A 17,317-nucleotide genomic window follows, 5' to 3' on the forward strand; every position below is an offset into this window, starting at 1 on the left:
CAAGTTCTAGCTAACTTTGCAAATATAGGATGAGAGTGTAAATAGCCAGAATAAATATGGCTAACAACATTGCTGACTTCTGTTTTTATTGGTTTAATGTATTGGACATGTGGCCTCACTAAAGCTTCTTAAATTGGATAGGAAAGATATTGAAAAACGTGGTTACTATACTGAATGTTATAGTTGCAGTATTATACACAAACTCCACATGTGACCTGGACAAAACATTTGATACAAGAAGAATATATGACTACAAAGAAGTGAATACATCCAATCTAGTCTTCCTGCCTAACACTCAAAAGATGTATTAACAGGAATAGAAACGTAAGGGATTCTATATGTGTACTCAGTCCATTTGAATGTCAGATTTGGATAAATATGCTCAATGTATTACCTATGTATAGCAACACTGTAAAGGAAATGTGCCTATTAATTTTTATTACAACCCATTTATAATTCTCTTCAATTCTAATAGGAGCTTGCTTCCAAAAGTCTTTCTACTAAGCTGTTTCCTATAGAAACCTATTTCAATAGCTAAAAGGACAAATGTATAAAAGGGAAGCATGAGGCTTGCCAGTGCTGACAAAAACCCCTTCTTTCTTGTTTATCTTTTTTAGTGCTGACTCTTTGTCAGAAAACTGTAGCTGTCATTTTTATAAAAGGAATAATATTTTTCAAGTTACTGATTGTACTTCATATGCAGATCAAGAGTGCAGACTTCACGCTTACTCTTCTAGGTGCATGTTTATTCCAGTTTAGTGCCAGATACTGCCAGGCTACTAGTATTTTTAAAAGTTTTTTCTTTTTAACAGGTTTATTTAAAAAAAAAAAAAAAACACTATGATCTACCACTGGTCACTGCAATGCTATTTCCCTACTCCCTGCTAGGCAAAAGGGAACACGTTACTTAGAGATGGTTGGTTTATAGAAAATTAAATACATTTAAATAGAATATTTAACACATTTAAATAAAATCAGAGACCTAAGCTTCACAAGCTATATCAGAGCAAAGAGAGGTCTGTGATTGAAACACATGCCCGGAATCTCTTTATTCACAGAGCTCTGTCTGATCCATTGTTTAAACTGAATCTGTTCACCTGTGCCAGTTTCTTAATCCCCAAGCTGGCACAATATAGAAAACACTTAAAAAAAGCACATCACTGTTGCTCATAAATGTGCATTTTTTTAAGTGATGGTGCAACCATACCACTGCTTTATAAATGAACCTCATATTAGGTCATATCTGAAATAAAAAGCTTTAGTGTTCACAATTGTATGATGTGGGTATGTAGCGAACAATCAGAGGCAAAGAAGATTTATAAGCAGTAAAACATCTTTCTACAATACAAAACAACTCACCTATCACTATTTGCTATACAATGGCCTGCAAAAACTAAAAAAGCAAAATATTCACTTTACTAACACTTCATAAAGTTTGTCTATGACTTTGGACACTATTCCATAATTATTACCTATATTTTCTTGTATTTGTGTAGGGCAGACATATTACGCAGCTCTTTACAAAGTCCAAAGTCTACAAGTCAAGTCACTAAATGTTCCTTTGAGAGCTTACAATCTAATGTTCCTGCTATGATCAAAGTCTAAGTCTGTTAGGTCAGTTGTTTTTAGAGGAGACCCAATAATCAGGCAGTATGTTTTCTGGAATTTGGGAGGAAGCCAGAATGGCCAGAGGAAACTCAAACATGGGGAAAATTCCAGCATATTTTTGTTCTTGCCATGATTCAAACCTGGAACCCCAAGTTTCCAAGCAGAAAGGGTTAATTTCCTTGCTACTTTACAATTACCAGCTGTAATGGCTATTCTGTAGACCGCTTTTTTTCTCTTTTACAACCCACTTTTAATATAAATGCAAACATGTTTTACCAAAAATAATTGCTTGCTTGTTAAATTATGTTGGAGTTTACCCCAAAAACTGCAATTTCTTTCTCTTTTTTTTAACATTTTTTAAACATATTCCTCTGTACATGGGCTTTAGCACAAATCAAGCTGCATGTCAAGCCAGTACTGTTCAGAATGCCTACATGATTTGAACACGCTCAGAAAAGATGCCCTTGCAGTGGGGCTCCCCATCACTAAAGGATTGAAGCTCATAATGATTCAGGCCTGACACTAACACCTACAATTCAGGACCTTTAGTTCTGCATTGTAAGTGATGTTAACAAAGGTCTGGAAACAACCTGTAGTGCCAGAAAGAGGACAAGTGTGCCTTATGTCAAGGGAGCAAAGGATAAGGTAAGCAAAATTGCTTTTAACAGGTACTCCAAACCTAAAAGTTCATTTAAGTCTTGCATTGTTAGGGGGACCCCACTAAAGGTAAAAAATTTTACTAATTCCCCAAAGTTCATTGTTAAAATATATATACCTCTTATAGATTTTTGTTTATTTGGTTTTGCACAATTGTCTGGTTTGACTTGCTGTAACCTAACCTCTGTATTACTTTTACATATCCTATTTAGAATTGTAGCTATCTGGGTATTAGCCATTTGATTAGTAAAATCCATCTTCTTAAGAGACAATCAAATGCATCGCTATTTCCCACTAGTTATATCAGCCTACACTAACAGTTGTGTAAAATTTGTTGTATTTAAAAAAAAAATCCTAAATATAACCCTGAACTTTAGTAAGCATCCTATTTTATCCTTAAAACTCTCTTTCTCCTTTCCGCATGTGTCTTTTGGCACTTTTTTATTATTAATATTATCATGACATGGTATTGTGAAATGCCTCTTCTTAGCTCTTGTGGGGTCAATATAGGGGCTGCAAAAGATCCTCATGAGCCAGGAGGAGGCACCCAAATCCTCTGCCACCCTTTGTGATTAATCAGAGGAGGGGATCATGTCCATGCAGGGAATTTAGGGACAGATATTGCTATGGATGACATGATGAGGCTTACACTATACTACTGCAATGTGTGAACAGCATGACCTAGGCTAACAGGAAGTGGGTTGACTAACATTGGGCGTGAAGTCAACCTATAGGAGTACTGGCATTGGTTACCAATAAAATGTCTGTAAACCGGGCTATGAAGTCTATACAAAAAACCTTAGACTCTGAAATTTGCTGATTTGTGCTATAATGCCATGTTGTTTGAAACACAACATACAGAGCATTTTATCAATGCCAAAGCTCAGCCATTGTAAAGCAATTTGAAGATGGGGTCTGCTTTTAGGAAGAAGAACTCATGTCCAGAAAGCTGACACTACCCTATTGACCAGCCTGTAATTGCCAGCATGTAAACCAGTAATGCCTACATTTTAAAATAAAAAAAACAAAAAGAAAAACAAAGTTGTATTTATTGCTTTTTTATCAATTGTTTAACAATTGTTAGAGAACCCTTTCCAAATTGATAAATGTATGCACTAAAAAGAAGTAAAAAAAAAAACTAATGCTCATTCAAAAAGATGATCCACTTCAGAAACTGGGATCCCATCCAGGGAAGCAATTACACTCTATGAAGATAAAAGTGTCAACACTGACCATCACTAAAATTTATTTTCATTTTAGCATAACACAGCAATACAAACATTTTACAGAGCACTTGTGTGAACTGAGCCCTAAGAAATTCACACACAGGATTGCTCCCATTTCATGGTTGTGACTATGAAACAAAAATTTAAATGTTTTAAAAATAAGTAAAATGCACAAAGCAAACATGAGATAAAAAACACACATTCAAACCCTTATAAAAGTAGACTTGCCATTTTTATTTGGGACTCTGAGTTTTTTATTTAAAAGTGTTTATCATATAGTAAGGTGTTTAAGAAATGTTTCTAATTTAAACAATTAATATTGGTACTTGGTAAATTGGTAAAGGCACTGGTTTTGCTGGGCAGATCATTATAAAAAACTGAAAGAGAGCAGAAATAAAGCACAATAGAGACAGTGCTTGAATGGTTTCTAAAGGATAACTGTCAAAGATTTGACAGCTAGGAAGCATTTAGCTTTGTTAAAACTCTAATGTAGAAGGGAAAGGAAGGAGGATATTATGAAGAAGGCACAAACACCTTCTTAAGGGAGCAGATTTTTTTAAAAAAAAATACAATCGTAAAGGGGTGTAAATCTAGGTATGAGAAATAAAGCCTTGGATAAAATTAATAATAGAATAATAATCTTAACACGTATTACCAAACTAGTTTGAACGCTTTAACTTATCTTGCTATAAGGAAAACCGCCACTTGTGAAAGTGGGCTCACAAACAGAAGGATTAGTTTTGAAAAATAGACGGATTCTAGACTTTAAAACTCAGCCAGTAACATAATTGGTATCTGTTTTTAGCTCACTGCTCAGGTGCATGACATGGTTATCTTGAATTTACAATGCCCACATTCTTGATGACACACTTGGCAAGGTTTTTACACTCTCCAATACAGGGCAGCCATGTCCTGTCACAAAATTTCACCAAAAATCAAACACAGAAGCGTTAAAAGGAATGACACACACCAGAGGGAAGGCTGGAGCCAACCTAACCCCATAAGACACAGTAAAAAAAAATCCTGAAGCAGGAGGATGATTCCACATCATCTAAATTTAGTATTCAATGCAGCTGACGGCAATTGAAAGAGACAGCAGATTTCATGCCATTTTCCTGAAACAAGAATATCAATGGCAGCTTATTGTTGCATATACTTATCCTGCAAACAGAGAAATAGCTAAGAACAGAAAAAAGGATTTTACACCTTTAGACAGGAATGCATAGCCATTTTAAAGGAAACATGTAAAGAGAGGCCCTGCCACTGGTGAACTCTAAAGTGATACCTGCCTTGTTATCAGGCTAATTCAAAAGTTTCACTACTTTCAGTGTAACGGATACATACCATAAATTCAAGACAAAACCTGATATTTTCTTTAAGGTTCCTTCTTGTTCTTTACCTATCTTACCAATACAGGTTTGCTTAGGACAGAATGTATTGAGAAGGGGCATAGAAAAACAACACAAATTGGTATTACTTTACCTATACTATATATCCTTGTGATGGGTCCCCCTCCCCACTGCATGGTTTATTTTGTCTAAGGATTGATATTTTAGGAGAAAACCACCATGTCTTTCCCTTTAGTACAGATTACGGGTAGCAGGTAAAGTATATAGTTTTATATCTAATCTAGACAAAATGGGCATGTACCCCAGCAATTGGGAGGACAACCCATTGCAAAGGTAAATGGTTATTTTTACTTTGAGGTTAGCCTAAAGGTACAATATCTTGACAACACAATAGTTGTCTGTAGCAGAGATGTAGTACTGTGCTTGTTTGAGATCAATTCACTGTCTGCCCAAATGGTTCTAAATTCAGCCAGGTAATGATGTTGATGGTGCAGGCAGACACGTTATGAACAACAATGGACTAAGTCAGTGTGGGGACACTAATAAGCAGAGTCCAACCACATAGGTTTCCTCCCACATCCCAAAAACATGCAGTAAGGTTAATTGGCTTCCCCTCAAAATTGACCTTAGACTATACTAATGACATATGACAATGGTAGGGACATTAGCTTGTGAGCTCCTTTAAGGGACAATTAGTGACACGACTATCGACTTTGTACAGCGCTGCGTAATATGATGGTGTTATAAAAATACTGTGTAATAATAATAATCTATTCTTCCATCTTGGAAAAAGGGTTATGAATTCCAAAGTGTTCAATCAAAGCAACCCTAGTTACTTGTACAAGTACAAGCTACAACTTGTGGCACTGTTTTTATGCATACCATGTTTGTGTTTTTTCCACATCAGAGAATAGATTTGTTTGGTAACTTTTGTTTTTGGTGCCACTGTATTACCAGTGCTAGTTTTGCTGCAATAGTATCGTTTTATATCGTTTTATCGTTTTGTATCGTTTTATATCGTTTTATATGAATATGAACATTTCATAGTTAGGATTGTTGGCAAGCTTTACATGAAAGTGTGAAATGTAAGATTAGACTGTAGTATAAATAAAGTAAGATTAGATGTGGGTGGAGAAAACATTTTTATGCTATTTAACATTAGACAGGGTCAGTTTAGTTCTTTGTTTACCTTTCAATACAAAAATCCATTTTACAAATAATTTATTATACAACAAAGGATTTTTAAAGCAATATAGATTTCTTAAAAAAAAGACAATGGATAACTTTCCTATGCTTAGAAACAGCCCGATTGTATGAAAAATATTGGTTGGCTCAACCGATATGAGTGAACTGAGAAGCCTTGTAGGAGTGGGTATGAAAAAGTATTTTAAGCATTGGACTGATTTGGTACATTCTGTTTATTTGTTGACTGGTAATGATGGCTTCTTGGACATTTTTCTAAAACTACAAATTAGAAAAAATAAGTATTATGAGACTGCAAAGGCACTTGCTTTTCCCAAAGGGGCCTGCCACCTAATGTGACTGTTTTCCTAAATACATAAACAATACCATAAAATAATATTAATAAAAAAAAAACACAAAATAGTCCTTCAAGTAAACTATGAATGGAGAACAGGGACTTTTTAATATATAAATGACCAACTTAATGCTCATGTTCACATCAGCCTGCCAATGATAGAAAAGTCGGTGCTGGGCAGTAAACAAGGCTTCATTATTCCTCAAGGTGCAGCATGATGCTATCCAAAGATATTTGAAGCTATTTGAGCTATTTCCGATACAACATCCCACAAACACATTGTTTTCTTGCAGCTGCTCTGCCAAACCAAAGTATATTGTTACTCTTAGTTTTTTTGTAGCTATCAAGGGATTAACTAGTTCCTCAAAATAACAAAGAATATTTCTTCTAAAATCTGCACACTTTCAGCTCATTTATCCCTTGAGCACATGGCAAGCAATCAGGTAAATGCCAGCCTCTGCCCACGCACGTCAGAAATGCACAACACAACAATTCATTTAGTGTTAAAAAAAATCAATATTTAGGGGACTAGAAAAACCATTTACAACCGCCAGAAAAGAAAAATAAGCCAAAAAAAAGGACATAAATGGAAAAAAAATATATATAAAAATATTTGGACAAATAGTTTGAGATTTATAAAGTTCTAAGCACCAACCTGCTGAGCTGAGAAGCACATTGTAATCTGTCCCGCGCTGCAGCACTTCATTTTCTGTTTCTTTTTCTGTGGATTCATAGCGATCCCAATTGGAAACTATCTTTCTTCTAGAGAATCCAGAAGACTGATCATTGTTCACTTCTTGGGTCTCACCAGCATCATCCACATCCTTTAAAAAGAACATTATTCCATTATTGAAGATTTGTATAATTTTGTTCCTGCAAAGATGAATGGCACCAAATAATAAATAATACAGGTATGTTCACAAAATAACCTCTAACTCCTGTAGTAGACTATTTCAAGCCTTGGAAGGCAACTAAATATGATTATTTATGGTGGGCTTTATCTGTAAAGTTGTACTTTTAAAGCACACCATGTAGTATGCTTTGAGATTTTATGAAAATATAGCGGAGAAAAAGGTTTATGTTATAAAAGTAAACATGCACATTGGGTTTAGGGAATAATCAAATGATTATAGTTCGGTGTTTTTTACAGTGGTTTTTTTTTTTTTTTTTGCAAACTAAATATATATATACAGTGCTGAACCAAGAATTTTTTTTAAGCCGGGTGGGAAGAATTTGTAGGTGGGTGGCAGCCCCTGTATTGTGACCAAACTCTTTAGTAACCACCCAAAAACTGTCGGGTGGGTGCTGAAAAGTGCCGGGTGGTGCGCCCAGCTGAAAGGGCCTGGGGAGAACCCTGATATATATATATATATATATATATATATATATATATATATGTATATATATGTAATTTTACACCCAATATAAAAGGTGCTGCTCACACTTGTGATTACAGATAATATACAATAATATTCACATATTAAAGGAAAGGTAAATATGCAATATGCATAGGATTAGCCAAGACACTTGATACAAAGGGCCTAAGTTATCAAAGATCTCCAAGACTGGAGAAAATAGACTATCATGGGATACCATAGGTGATGCAGAAATTCTGGAATGGATCTAGTCCAGGATTGAAAAAATGCCAATTAATAGCAATTGATTTTTAAATGTCCATTCCAGGTTTGCTGGATCTTCTTTAATAAATCAGGCCCAAAGTATACTCTTTTACACTGTTCAACAAATAGTCAAATTGCTTTATTACAAAATCTTTACAATATTTCAATTTTTTTCTTTATAGGTGGCAAAATAGAAATGGCCACATGCTATGTTGTTGCAATTTTTGTTTGACCCAATGTTCTATTCTCCCTCTAGTATATGAGCAGTGATTAGCATTATCTGAGGTCATACATTTAAGCATAAATAAAATCAATTATGCAGTCTATGAATAGTTTAACAGGGCAATTTACACAATAATTGCTTCCGAATCCACAGGCTAGTGTAATCTACTTTTAGAGTATAATGTCTGCAAATAGTGTAGGCCTATAATTAAAAAAAATGATCATTTGTGTGAAATGTCTTCATAGTAATTTTAAAATTACTATACAGAATTACTAAAAATATTTCGATGTAATAAAGAAATGATGTATTCTACAACAGTTTGGTCTAACGCTGTCCCTACATTAACAAAAAAAATGGAGCCTTAGATCTTTAAACATGAAAACTGTGTCTAATATAGAACCCTTGTGAGTGTTCTGTTTGGGCTGAATTATCTATTTTCCAAGACAATCAAACAAATAATATTAATTATCTCATCTTGTATATCCAACAGTTTGTAGGATTAGTAAAATGTAAAGGCTGCCATTGCTCATTTTAAATGTTAGCACTGCCTTTAATACTCAATATTCTCCTTAACAAGCATACAGCCAGTGATTAGACTTGCTTTTGTTACTATATTTTATTCTTTGCTACTTATGAGCTCGATTAGGCCTAAACCAGTGTTTCTTCTTGTGCTTAGAGGAGCAAGTGATGGGAAACTGGCTAAAAGTTTCCAGATTCTGGCTAAGATAATTGAATTTTTTTCTATACTTCGTATACTTATTTTTCTATACTTATATCATGGAGTATTGTTCTACACTTCATTCACTACTTAATTGTTTGTGAGATCCAAAAGATACAAAAATTCAGGTTAACCATAAGAAAACCACAAATATTTTAGGGAGGTTTGTGAGATCTAACCATTCTTTCTGAAATGTGTAAGGCCTTCATCCTTCTTATTTATGTTCAAGTTGCCAGTGAACTGAACTCAGGATCTCTGCAGAATTTGCGGATATTTCTCGAAAAACTAAAGAACTACCTATTTTGTCTGCCAAAGGATCTGGAGTTCTGTTCAATCAGTCCTATTATCCTGACACACCTGTCATTACAATTAAGTACTGGGCGCTGCTCCAGCTTGGTCTTACAAACAGTAGACAGTAAAAGAGCAGTATTTAGGTCATCCCTATCCACTCCCCCCAAGAATGCCCACTGTAAAGCGTAGTAGAGACCTCAACAAGTTGGACTGCTGCACCCGCCACCCCATTAAGACCATGTCTAATTCTATTTAAATGAAGTTTCTTAATTTTTAACTAACATACAACTTATCTACACAACTATTGTCTTTATATATATGTTTTGTGTTCAGGCAGTAATAAAGATCCAATAGCTAATCCTCAATCAGTGGATATTTACTTATTTTCAACAGTGATCTGATAGTTATGTACCAAAAGTATGCTGAATCTGTATATTCACTTATAGGTTTAAATGCAGATGTGTCTGTTTATTAGATTTAAATAACATACAAAAGTTACAAAGCAGCAACGGTAGGGACAAGGAAGGAAAACAAAGACTCAAAACTCCTTTGAGTTTTTATTTTTTTACAATGTGGCATTCTACACTATTTATATGTGGTCAGTCCGGACCTACCTACTGATGATAGATAGACACTTGATGGGTAGATCACAACCTGGTTTCTTGTTGTTGTTTGTACAGCCCTGATGAAAAGGATAGCAAATGTAGCATTACTACTCCTGTCAGATTGTCATAGATTTTCTACTACTGGCAGCTGAAACCAACACTGGGGATAAGAAGGGAGCCACAAGGAAGTGGACTGCTCTCTTCTTCAGAAAGCAAGTTGTGATTGTTCAGAAGGAGCAAGGGGAGAAAGTCCCTATGACCATAGTGGCTGATCTGTGGGTATGTCGTATTCAACTTCCTGGGCTGTAAAGTCAAATAAATGGTAGAAAGGAGATGTTTTAGGGATGTGTGTATCAGGACAGGAGGGGTTGTGGGGTGGCCTGAGTAGGTGACCACTGGTTGACTCTACTAATCTTACTTAACAGCACCTTGATAGGTTTTTTCTTAAAAAAAGGGTGATGCACCCCAGTAATACTTGATTGTTTTAATGATGTTCAGGTAGACCTCCGACCCTCCAATGCTGCCTATACCACAACATACCCTTGAGCTGCTATTTACTTTGATTCAATATAAGGAGTATAATAACATAATAAAACATATGTCATTTTAACAACGATTACACACCTATACACAAATATTAGAACTGTTTGTTATAGGATTGCCTATTGAAGGAATGTAATTATTTTCAGTTCTGTCTGACAGAACGTAATAATTTATGTAGCATATTAAGACAGACAATATTGCTGTTTCCATGAGGAAAGCTAACTAGATTACTCAGATGTGCTGGGGGGAAGGGGAGATCTGGGGAAATAATAATATTTAAGGCTACACAACAGAGCAAAAGAGGCAGCTAATAGTACTGGAATAATACTGATGATAAAGGTTAGTTTAAAGGCTTAGGGTATCCTACAATTATATACAGATCAGCAGAACCTAAATAATATACTGGCCGCCTTTATTGTAGAACTCATGAAAACTGAAACGTGGTAGCTATAACTAAACCGGCATAAATACATTTTTGTGATGCACACATATGGCTTGAATTTCTTAAAATGTAAATCTAAAAATGTTAGTAGTAGTGAAGTTGAGATGTTATGTGGAGGTTATTGGTAGTTCCCTGGTGGTCATGTTTATTGGAAAACATCACTAATTTCAGTGATTACTGACCCATAACACAAAATGCAGGCTGAAGTGTTTTCCTAATACAGAAGCTGAACTAGCTACAAACAACATGGAAGGTAATGCTTTTTGGATCCAAGGACTTGACTTTATTACAGTACAATATAGGTCATTTGTGCTTTTACTTCTTGGATACCAGACATTTGTCTCAGTCTAAGTTATCTATATTACCCTGCAGGTAGAATCCAGCTAGCACCTCATAGGGTGAAGTTTAAATTCTGACAAGGAGACCCTACATTAGATGGGAAAAGTACAAAATTACAAAAGAAGGGGGATTATTGCCAACAAAGGTAGTAGGATACATTCAACTATCTCTGGATAAAAGAGAATACTGAACAGGCGTTCTGTGCTTTCTGTACGCTGGTCAAGGGTTAGTTTTTAATTGTGACTAGTCTGTATATTTAAAGTGTCTTTAATAAGGCTTCTGCTGTCACAGTTAATTTAACTGGTTACACTGCAGCTCTTTACAGATTCTTGCTTTTAAACTAGGCATGTGCATTCTATAGAAGACGGGTCAATAAAAAAGATGCACAGTATAGGCATTTAAAAAAAAAAATGCTTGTGACATGGGATACAAACCTATAGCGACATACTCATCAAGAACAAATTCTGCTTTGGAAATCTAGACGGGTAGCTGCTTTATTTAGTGACATTGAATGAGTTATGCGGCCAGCTGCTTCAGCACAAAGCCCTGCAGGTTATGACAGTGCTACCAGTCTTAAAAACTTCAATGTCATGAAAGCCACAAAGCTGGAACAATAAAATCTGCTTCCACTGGGAGACCTGGTGAAAGAATTGGAAACTAGCTCTCTGGAGCCCTCTTAAGGAACAGCTTTTATAATGACTGTGATTACTGAATTATAGTAATGTACAGAAAGTTTTAGTGCAGATGAAAAAAAAATATGAAACTCAGGTTGGAAGCCACTTTACATTTAGTCAGTAGCAGGGTGCCAATTTAATGTTCAGTCATTAACAACATTAAGTTCACAGAAAAAAAACAGCACAAACACATACAGCATCTACAATAAACCTTAAAGTCAAGTATATGACATAACAGGCAAAGTTATACTTGCAGATTAAACTGTTAACTAGATACTTAAAGTGTACCCATACTCAGAATTGATTGGTAGAGAACCCTTTTTATGTAAGGTAAAAATTCTGTTGTTTTTTTTTTTTTTTTAAGTGGCAACACCCTTTTAAAAAAAAAAAAAAAGGATGCAGCACCGCCCCCTAATTCTCAGCTGCCTAGGCGGTTGAGAATGAATGGCACCACAAAGCTTCCTGGGACACCTACGTCAGGCATCCCAGAAGGCTTTTGGGCACTCCTTCTGCACATGCCCGAGCATCTTGGGCATGCAGAGAATGAGCCTTTTTGTCATCCTACGTCACCTGATCTTGTGCCTGGGTCGGGTGACGTAGGATGAAGAACCCGAAGAGAAGACGAAGATGGCGGCGCTGGGAGTGCCGGCTCCGGGAGGGATGCCGAGGCGACGCAGGACCCGGTGCTGGACACCCCCGGAGTATAGTTACTCTTTAACATTTGTGATCTTTTAACACAAATCATCCTAACATCATATATGACATCACCTGGCATTTCTAACACAAGTTACATTCTGCTATCCTACCCTGAAACTATGACTTATAAGGCTCTATTTCTAAAACAGGGAATCTGTCATTCACTCAAACATTCCCTTGTGAGAATCAATTACTGTCTTTGAACACATGAATATGGAAGATTCTCACAAGGAAATGTCTGATTCCCTGTTTTATAAATAGAACACATAGAGTTTAATCCATGGGTATTTACATATGACAAAAAATTCTGATAATTTGTTTTGCTGTGTCATAAACAACAGCCATTTTAGTAACCTGCAATGCCCATGGTTCTTTCAAAACCTTTCAAGCAGTTGCTGTACACAAATAATAAATGCCTAAATTACTTGTAATTCAATTGTAATAAATCTAGGAAACACACTGCACTTAATGTCTATTTCAAAGCAAACCAAAAATATATGACCTTTATCCTCATGATAGGTGTCATGAATAGGCAGATAAAAGCAATGACAAACAGCGCTGTGCTCACAGATCAAAACGATTCTTTACAATAGCGGATACAAAACAACAACAGCTGATGGTGGCAGAACAGTGAATTATATGGAAACATCTATATTATAGAAAGTATGCGTAGTATGTTGGCACTTTATAAATCCTGTTTAATAATATTATTAATAACATACATCAGATAAGGACAGCAACAGCTGCAAAACAAACAGCCACAGGTCTACATTGGGGTTTGTAAACACTGGACAACAGTGACATCTAGTGACCATATTCATGCGATCCACCCCTTTATCTGGCTAATTATTCACTGGTGTATTCTCATTTCTGCCCAAAAAGCAATATTGTGTTCAGTAATAAAATGTATCACTAACAATACATGCAATTAGTTATCAAGTTACCATTAAACCAAATATTGCTAATGCTTGCTTTTATATACTTACAAGAATTGACCAAATAAATAAGACAAATCAGCAAAAGACACTTACATTTCACATAGAACTTGGGGGAATGAGTCTTACGAGTAGTAAGATGCCGCTGCCATAATTCCTGGTTCCTATCAACCTTGGAATCTAGGTGTTCCCACTCCTATTAAAAAACTTCATAATGCTAAACACACTAAAGATCTTTATTATAATAAGCTTTATTATAATTTCAATATAAATTTCCAACAGTATAATAATGATATAAAAAATTATATACAATAACAGAATATTCAAATACAGGTCCTTGGGTTACATACGAGAAAGCGACTGTAGGTTTGTTCTTAAGTTGAATTTGTATGTCAGAACAGGTCAGTCAGTCAGAATAGGTACATTATTTTATTAAATGCTATTAGGACAGATGTTTGTCTCAACATATTATTAGGCAGCTTGGTGTCAGTTACTGTATAAAATCCTCACTGTGAGTTAATCACAAAGCAAAAAAAAACCTATATGGAACCTAGACATTCATTAACTTCTGGAGCAAGCTGTGCTTTGGTATGAAAAAGAAACAACTGCTGAGTTTGTTTGTCTTGGTCATTAAAGAGTTACAAGATGTTAAAGATCAGCACAACTCTTAGGATCAGCCACAACCTCAGCTGTGTTTAGCAAAAGATTTCTTCTGCAAGTCATGCAAATTGCCCCCTCCCCCCTTCAAGCCTCCGTCCTGCATACGAGTGAGCAAGGAAGCCCTGTTCATATCTAGGAGGTGTCCGTATGTCGGATGTCCTTAATTCGGGGGCAATCTGTATAGTTAAACAAAAGCAGTTAACAATAGGTAGGTGATTATACAATTTATAGCACATATTTGTGCCTTTTTTGAAGATAATGATAAAATGATAAAAAAAAAAAAAAAAAAGAATTGTGGAGTCAAAAAGTCCTGAACTGAATTCAGTTTACGAAAGAAACTAGAGATAATATGACAAAGTTCAAGGATTACCTAGGTGAAAATCTCACTTCATTTGAATTGTCATTGTATCATCGGGTTGAGCAATGAGGGGGAAGGTAGAAGAGGGAAGAAAAAGAGACTGAGGGGACAGTAAGGAAAGCTAAGAAAGGTAGAAATAAAGAGAAGAACCAAGAAAGTGTAAAAAGCAAGGAGGACTCTCTGCGGATTGGATATTGATGGGTTACCATTAGATTTAGTGTTGTATTCTGGAGATTCGCAAAAGTTCCACCAGACATTAAAGATCTTTATAGGGAAACATCCTACACACATTGACACACAGTTAAAACATTTCATACTGAATTGGAACTCTTTCCCTCTAAGTTGCATTGCTTCTTCACACTTGCTTGTTTTACACTTCCCAAAGCGGAACTCAAGTTCCACTTTGAAAAATTGCAATCAGGTCTTTATTGCAAAAAGGTAAAGGCAGTCTCCCTTCTGCAAAAAAAACATACTTACCACCTGTTTGCTGTTGCCTGCTGTCAGAAAACCTGGCACATCCCGGCTTCCCCTGCAGCTGCTAGGACTGTTTTGATAATTAGTTTAGAGTGTTTTTTCAAACTGTTTTCTTTATTTAGTATTTCACGTGCAACCAGTAATTCAGATTATGTCACTTTGCTTCTTCATCTCATTTCTCCCATTAAACAAGGACCAAACAAGCGTGTTAGAGACAATGGCTATACCATTTAGCTTGTTGGCTGTGACACCAGTAGCAAATATTAAAACGCTTTTTAGGATCCATGGGACTGTAGCCATCCTGAATGGATGCTATTGCAAGAAAATTGAATCCAGAATGGGCAGAAGGCTAGCAAAGTCAAAGTCTGACTGCACCATCTGTTATTTTTTCTATGAAATACATAGAAGGTCTCTTCTATGGAAAGATAACCATAAAAAAGCCAAACTGGAATTTGCTAAAATGCATATTTACAAGCCATATTAGTGATATGACAGATACAGAAAAAAACAAACCTTTTTTTGGCAATTCAAAACAACAATAAAATAAAAAAACACAATGCCTACTGTAAAATATGAGTAACGTTGTTTATATTTTGGGGCTGCTTTGCTGTGTTTGTGCCTCCGGTCTGTGCAGGAAACAATAGGATCTCAAGTCTATCAAGGCACTCTGGAGCAAAAATGTACTGCCTTGTGTCATAAAAGCTGTGTCAGAGGTCTTGGATGCCTTAAGATAGTGACCCAAAACACAAAAGTATAAGAACTCAATAATGGCTAATAAATAAACCTTCTACGGGCCTGAATTAAATCCTATTAAAGATCTGTAAAAATAATGCACCCTTCAAACCAACACTGCTGGAGCAGAAAGAGTGTGCCAAACTATTCATTATCAGGTGCAGAACTCTCATTGAGAGGTACACGAATTGCACGTTCACAGTGGTTGCCTTTAAAGGTTGCGCAGTGAAATATAATCTTAAGGGGCCCAACATCTTTCATTGTTCATTTGTGTTATTACTTTAAAAATGTTTGTTAATTTAAAACTCTAAAAGAAAATCTGTTATTCAAGCTAAATGCTTTAGGGTATTTTTTTCTGTTTTAGGGGCTACCAATAAATGTGTTGATTACATGGCCCAAAAATTATGCTAATTTGTGCTTTATTGACCTGTAAAAAAACTATAATAATATCTAATATCTGGGATGAGCCTAAATCCTCTCCCACACCTAATTCTCACCCCTTTCTAACTGACTACTGGCAAAAAAGAAAACTAAATCTAAAAGCCACTTTTTATCCACCAAAGGCCATGGTCGCATGATACACAGGCCTTGGGTCTTCTCTTCTACAGTTTACTTTCAGTGCAGTCCTTCTCTATATATACACATCACCGCCAGTGTAATGTGACCACTTGGCTGCCTAACTAAAACACGTGCAATGGGTTAGACAGGGGTCATTGGGCTTGGAAGGAAATCCTTTTCACCCAAACATGGATTATAAATACTAACATTTTTCAACTGGATTGCCAAAACTTTTCCCATTAGAATAGAATGAATACAGGGATTTGGAGGCTGAAGGGAATATGCTGGCACCTGATGCTGCCTACCCTTTATAGTTACCAGCAGTTTATTGGTTTTAGTGTAGTGAACCAGTTTCTTTAATTTCATGTTAATGCTAAGCAGAACAGAAGACAGAAGCAAATAATCAGATGTAACAGTGGTTTGTTAAAATGGCCAGGTACGGTTAGGCAGTTAACAGTTTATCAACTTGTTTTATGCCAACCCTGTGAAAAATGAAAAATAAAAAGAGTATATAGCTAGTTTCAGTCACTACTGCAATTGGAGCTGCAGGGCTGTTGGAGCTGTTCTGGCTAGTACCGGGGGAGGGGGGGAGCACAATTGGCCAGTAGGGGTCATTCAGATGTTTGTGGGTGATTCAAATAAAAGTAAATATACCAGAGTCCTCCATTACTATGTGCTCCAACAGCCCCCACAACCTGCTTACCCTAAGGGGCCCCCCAGATGCCCAATCTCCTCCCTCCTGAGAGGACCCTTGAACAGCCACTGCCGGATAACAATCCTAGCTACTATTGATGTACAGCGCTGTGTAATATGTTGGCGCTTTATAAATCCTGTTTATTAATAATATTAGTGGCAACCCCGCCCCCCTCCACTCAAGCTACTCAGTCACATCCCTGAAAGCCCTGGGACACAGCCTATATTGTATTGTATCGTCCCATCATCCCCTGAAGAAGCCTCATGGCAAAACATGTTGGGAACGAGACTATACTACCTGTGTGTTACCAGTTTTGTATATCAGCTGAACTCTGTCTAGTCATCGCCTGGACACATTTTTATATCAGCTGAACTTGGTC

At 36.2% G+C, this 17,317-nt stretch overlaps 2 protein-coding genes across 2 annotated transcripts in view; one reads left to right on the top strand and one right to left on the bottom strand.

Annotated features, from left to right (window-relative positions):
• Positions 1-17,317, bottom strand: part of AVEN (apoptosis and caspase activation inhibitor) — a gene marked incomplete in the record, with an annotated part of 262,260 nt that overhangs the window by 242,710 nt on the left and 2,233 nt on the right. Inside the window, 1 exon segment of the mRNA XM_072429058.1 lies at positions 7,033-7,201. Within this exon segment, the coding sequence (XP_072285159.1) occupies positions 7,033-7,201 (169 nt within the window).
• CHRM5 (cholinergic receptor muscarinic 5) overlaps positions 1-17,317 on the top strand; it is a 108,228-nt gene that overhangs the window by 75,268 nt on the left and 15,643 nt on the right. The window lies entirely within an intron of this gene.

Source organism: Pyxicephalus adspersus, chromosome 12, assembly GCF_032062135.1.
Source record: "Pyxicephalus adspersus chromosome 12, UCB_Pads_2.0, whole genome shotgun sequence".
In the NCBI taxonomy this organism is placed as follows: Eukaryota; Metazoa; Chordata; class Amphibia; order Anura; family Pyxicephalidae; genus Pyxicephalus; species Pyxicephalus adspersus.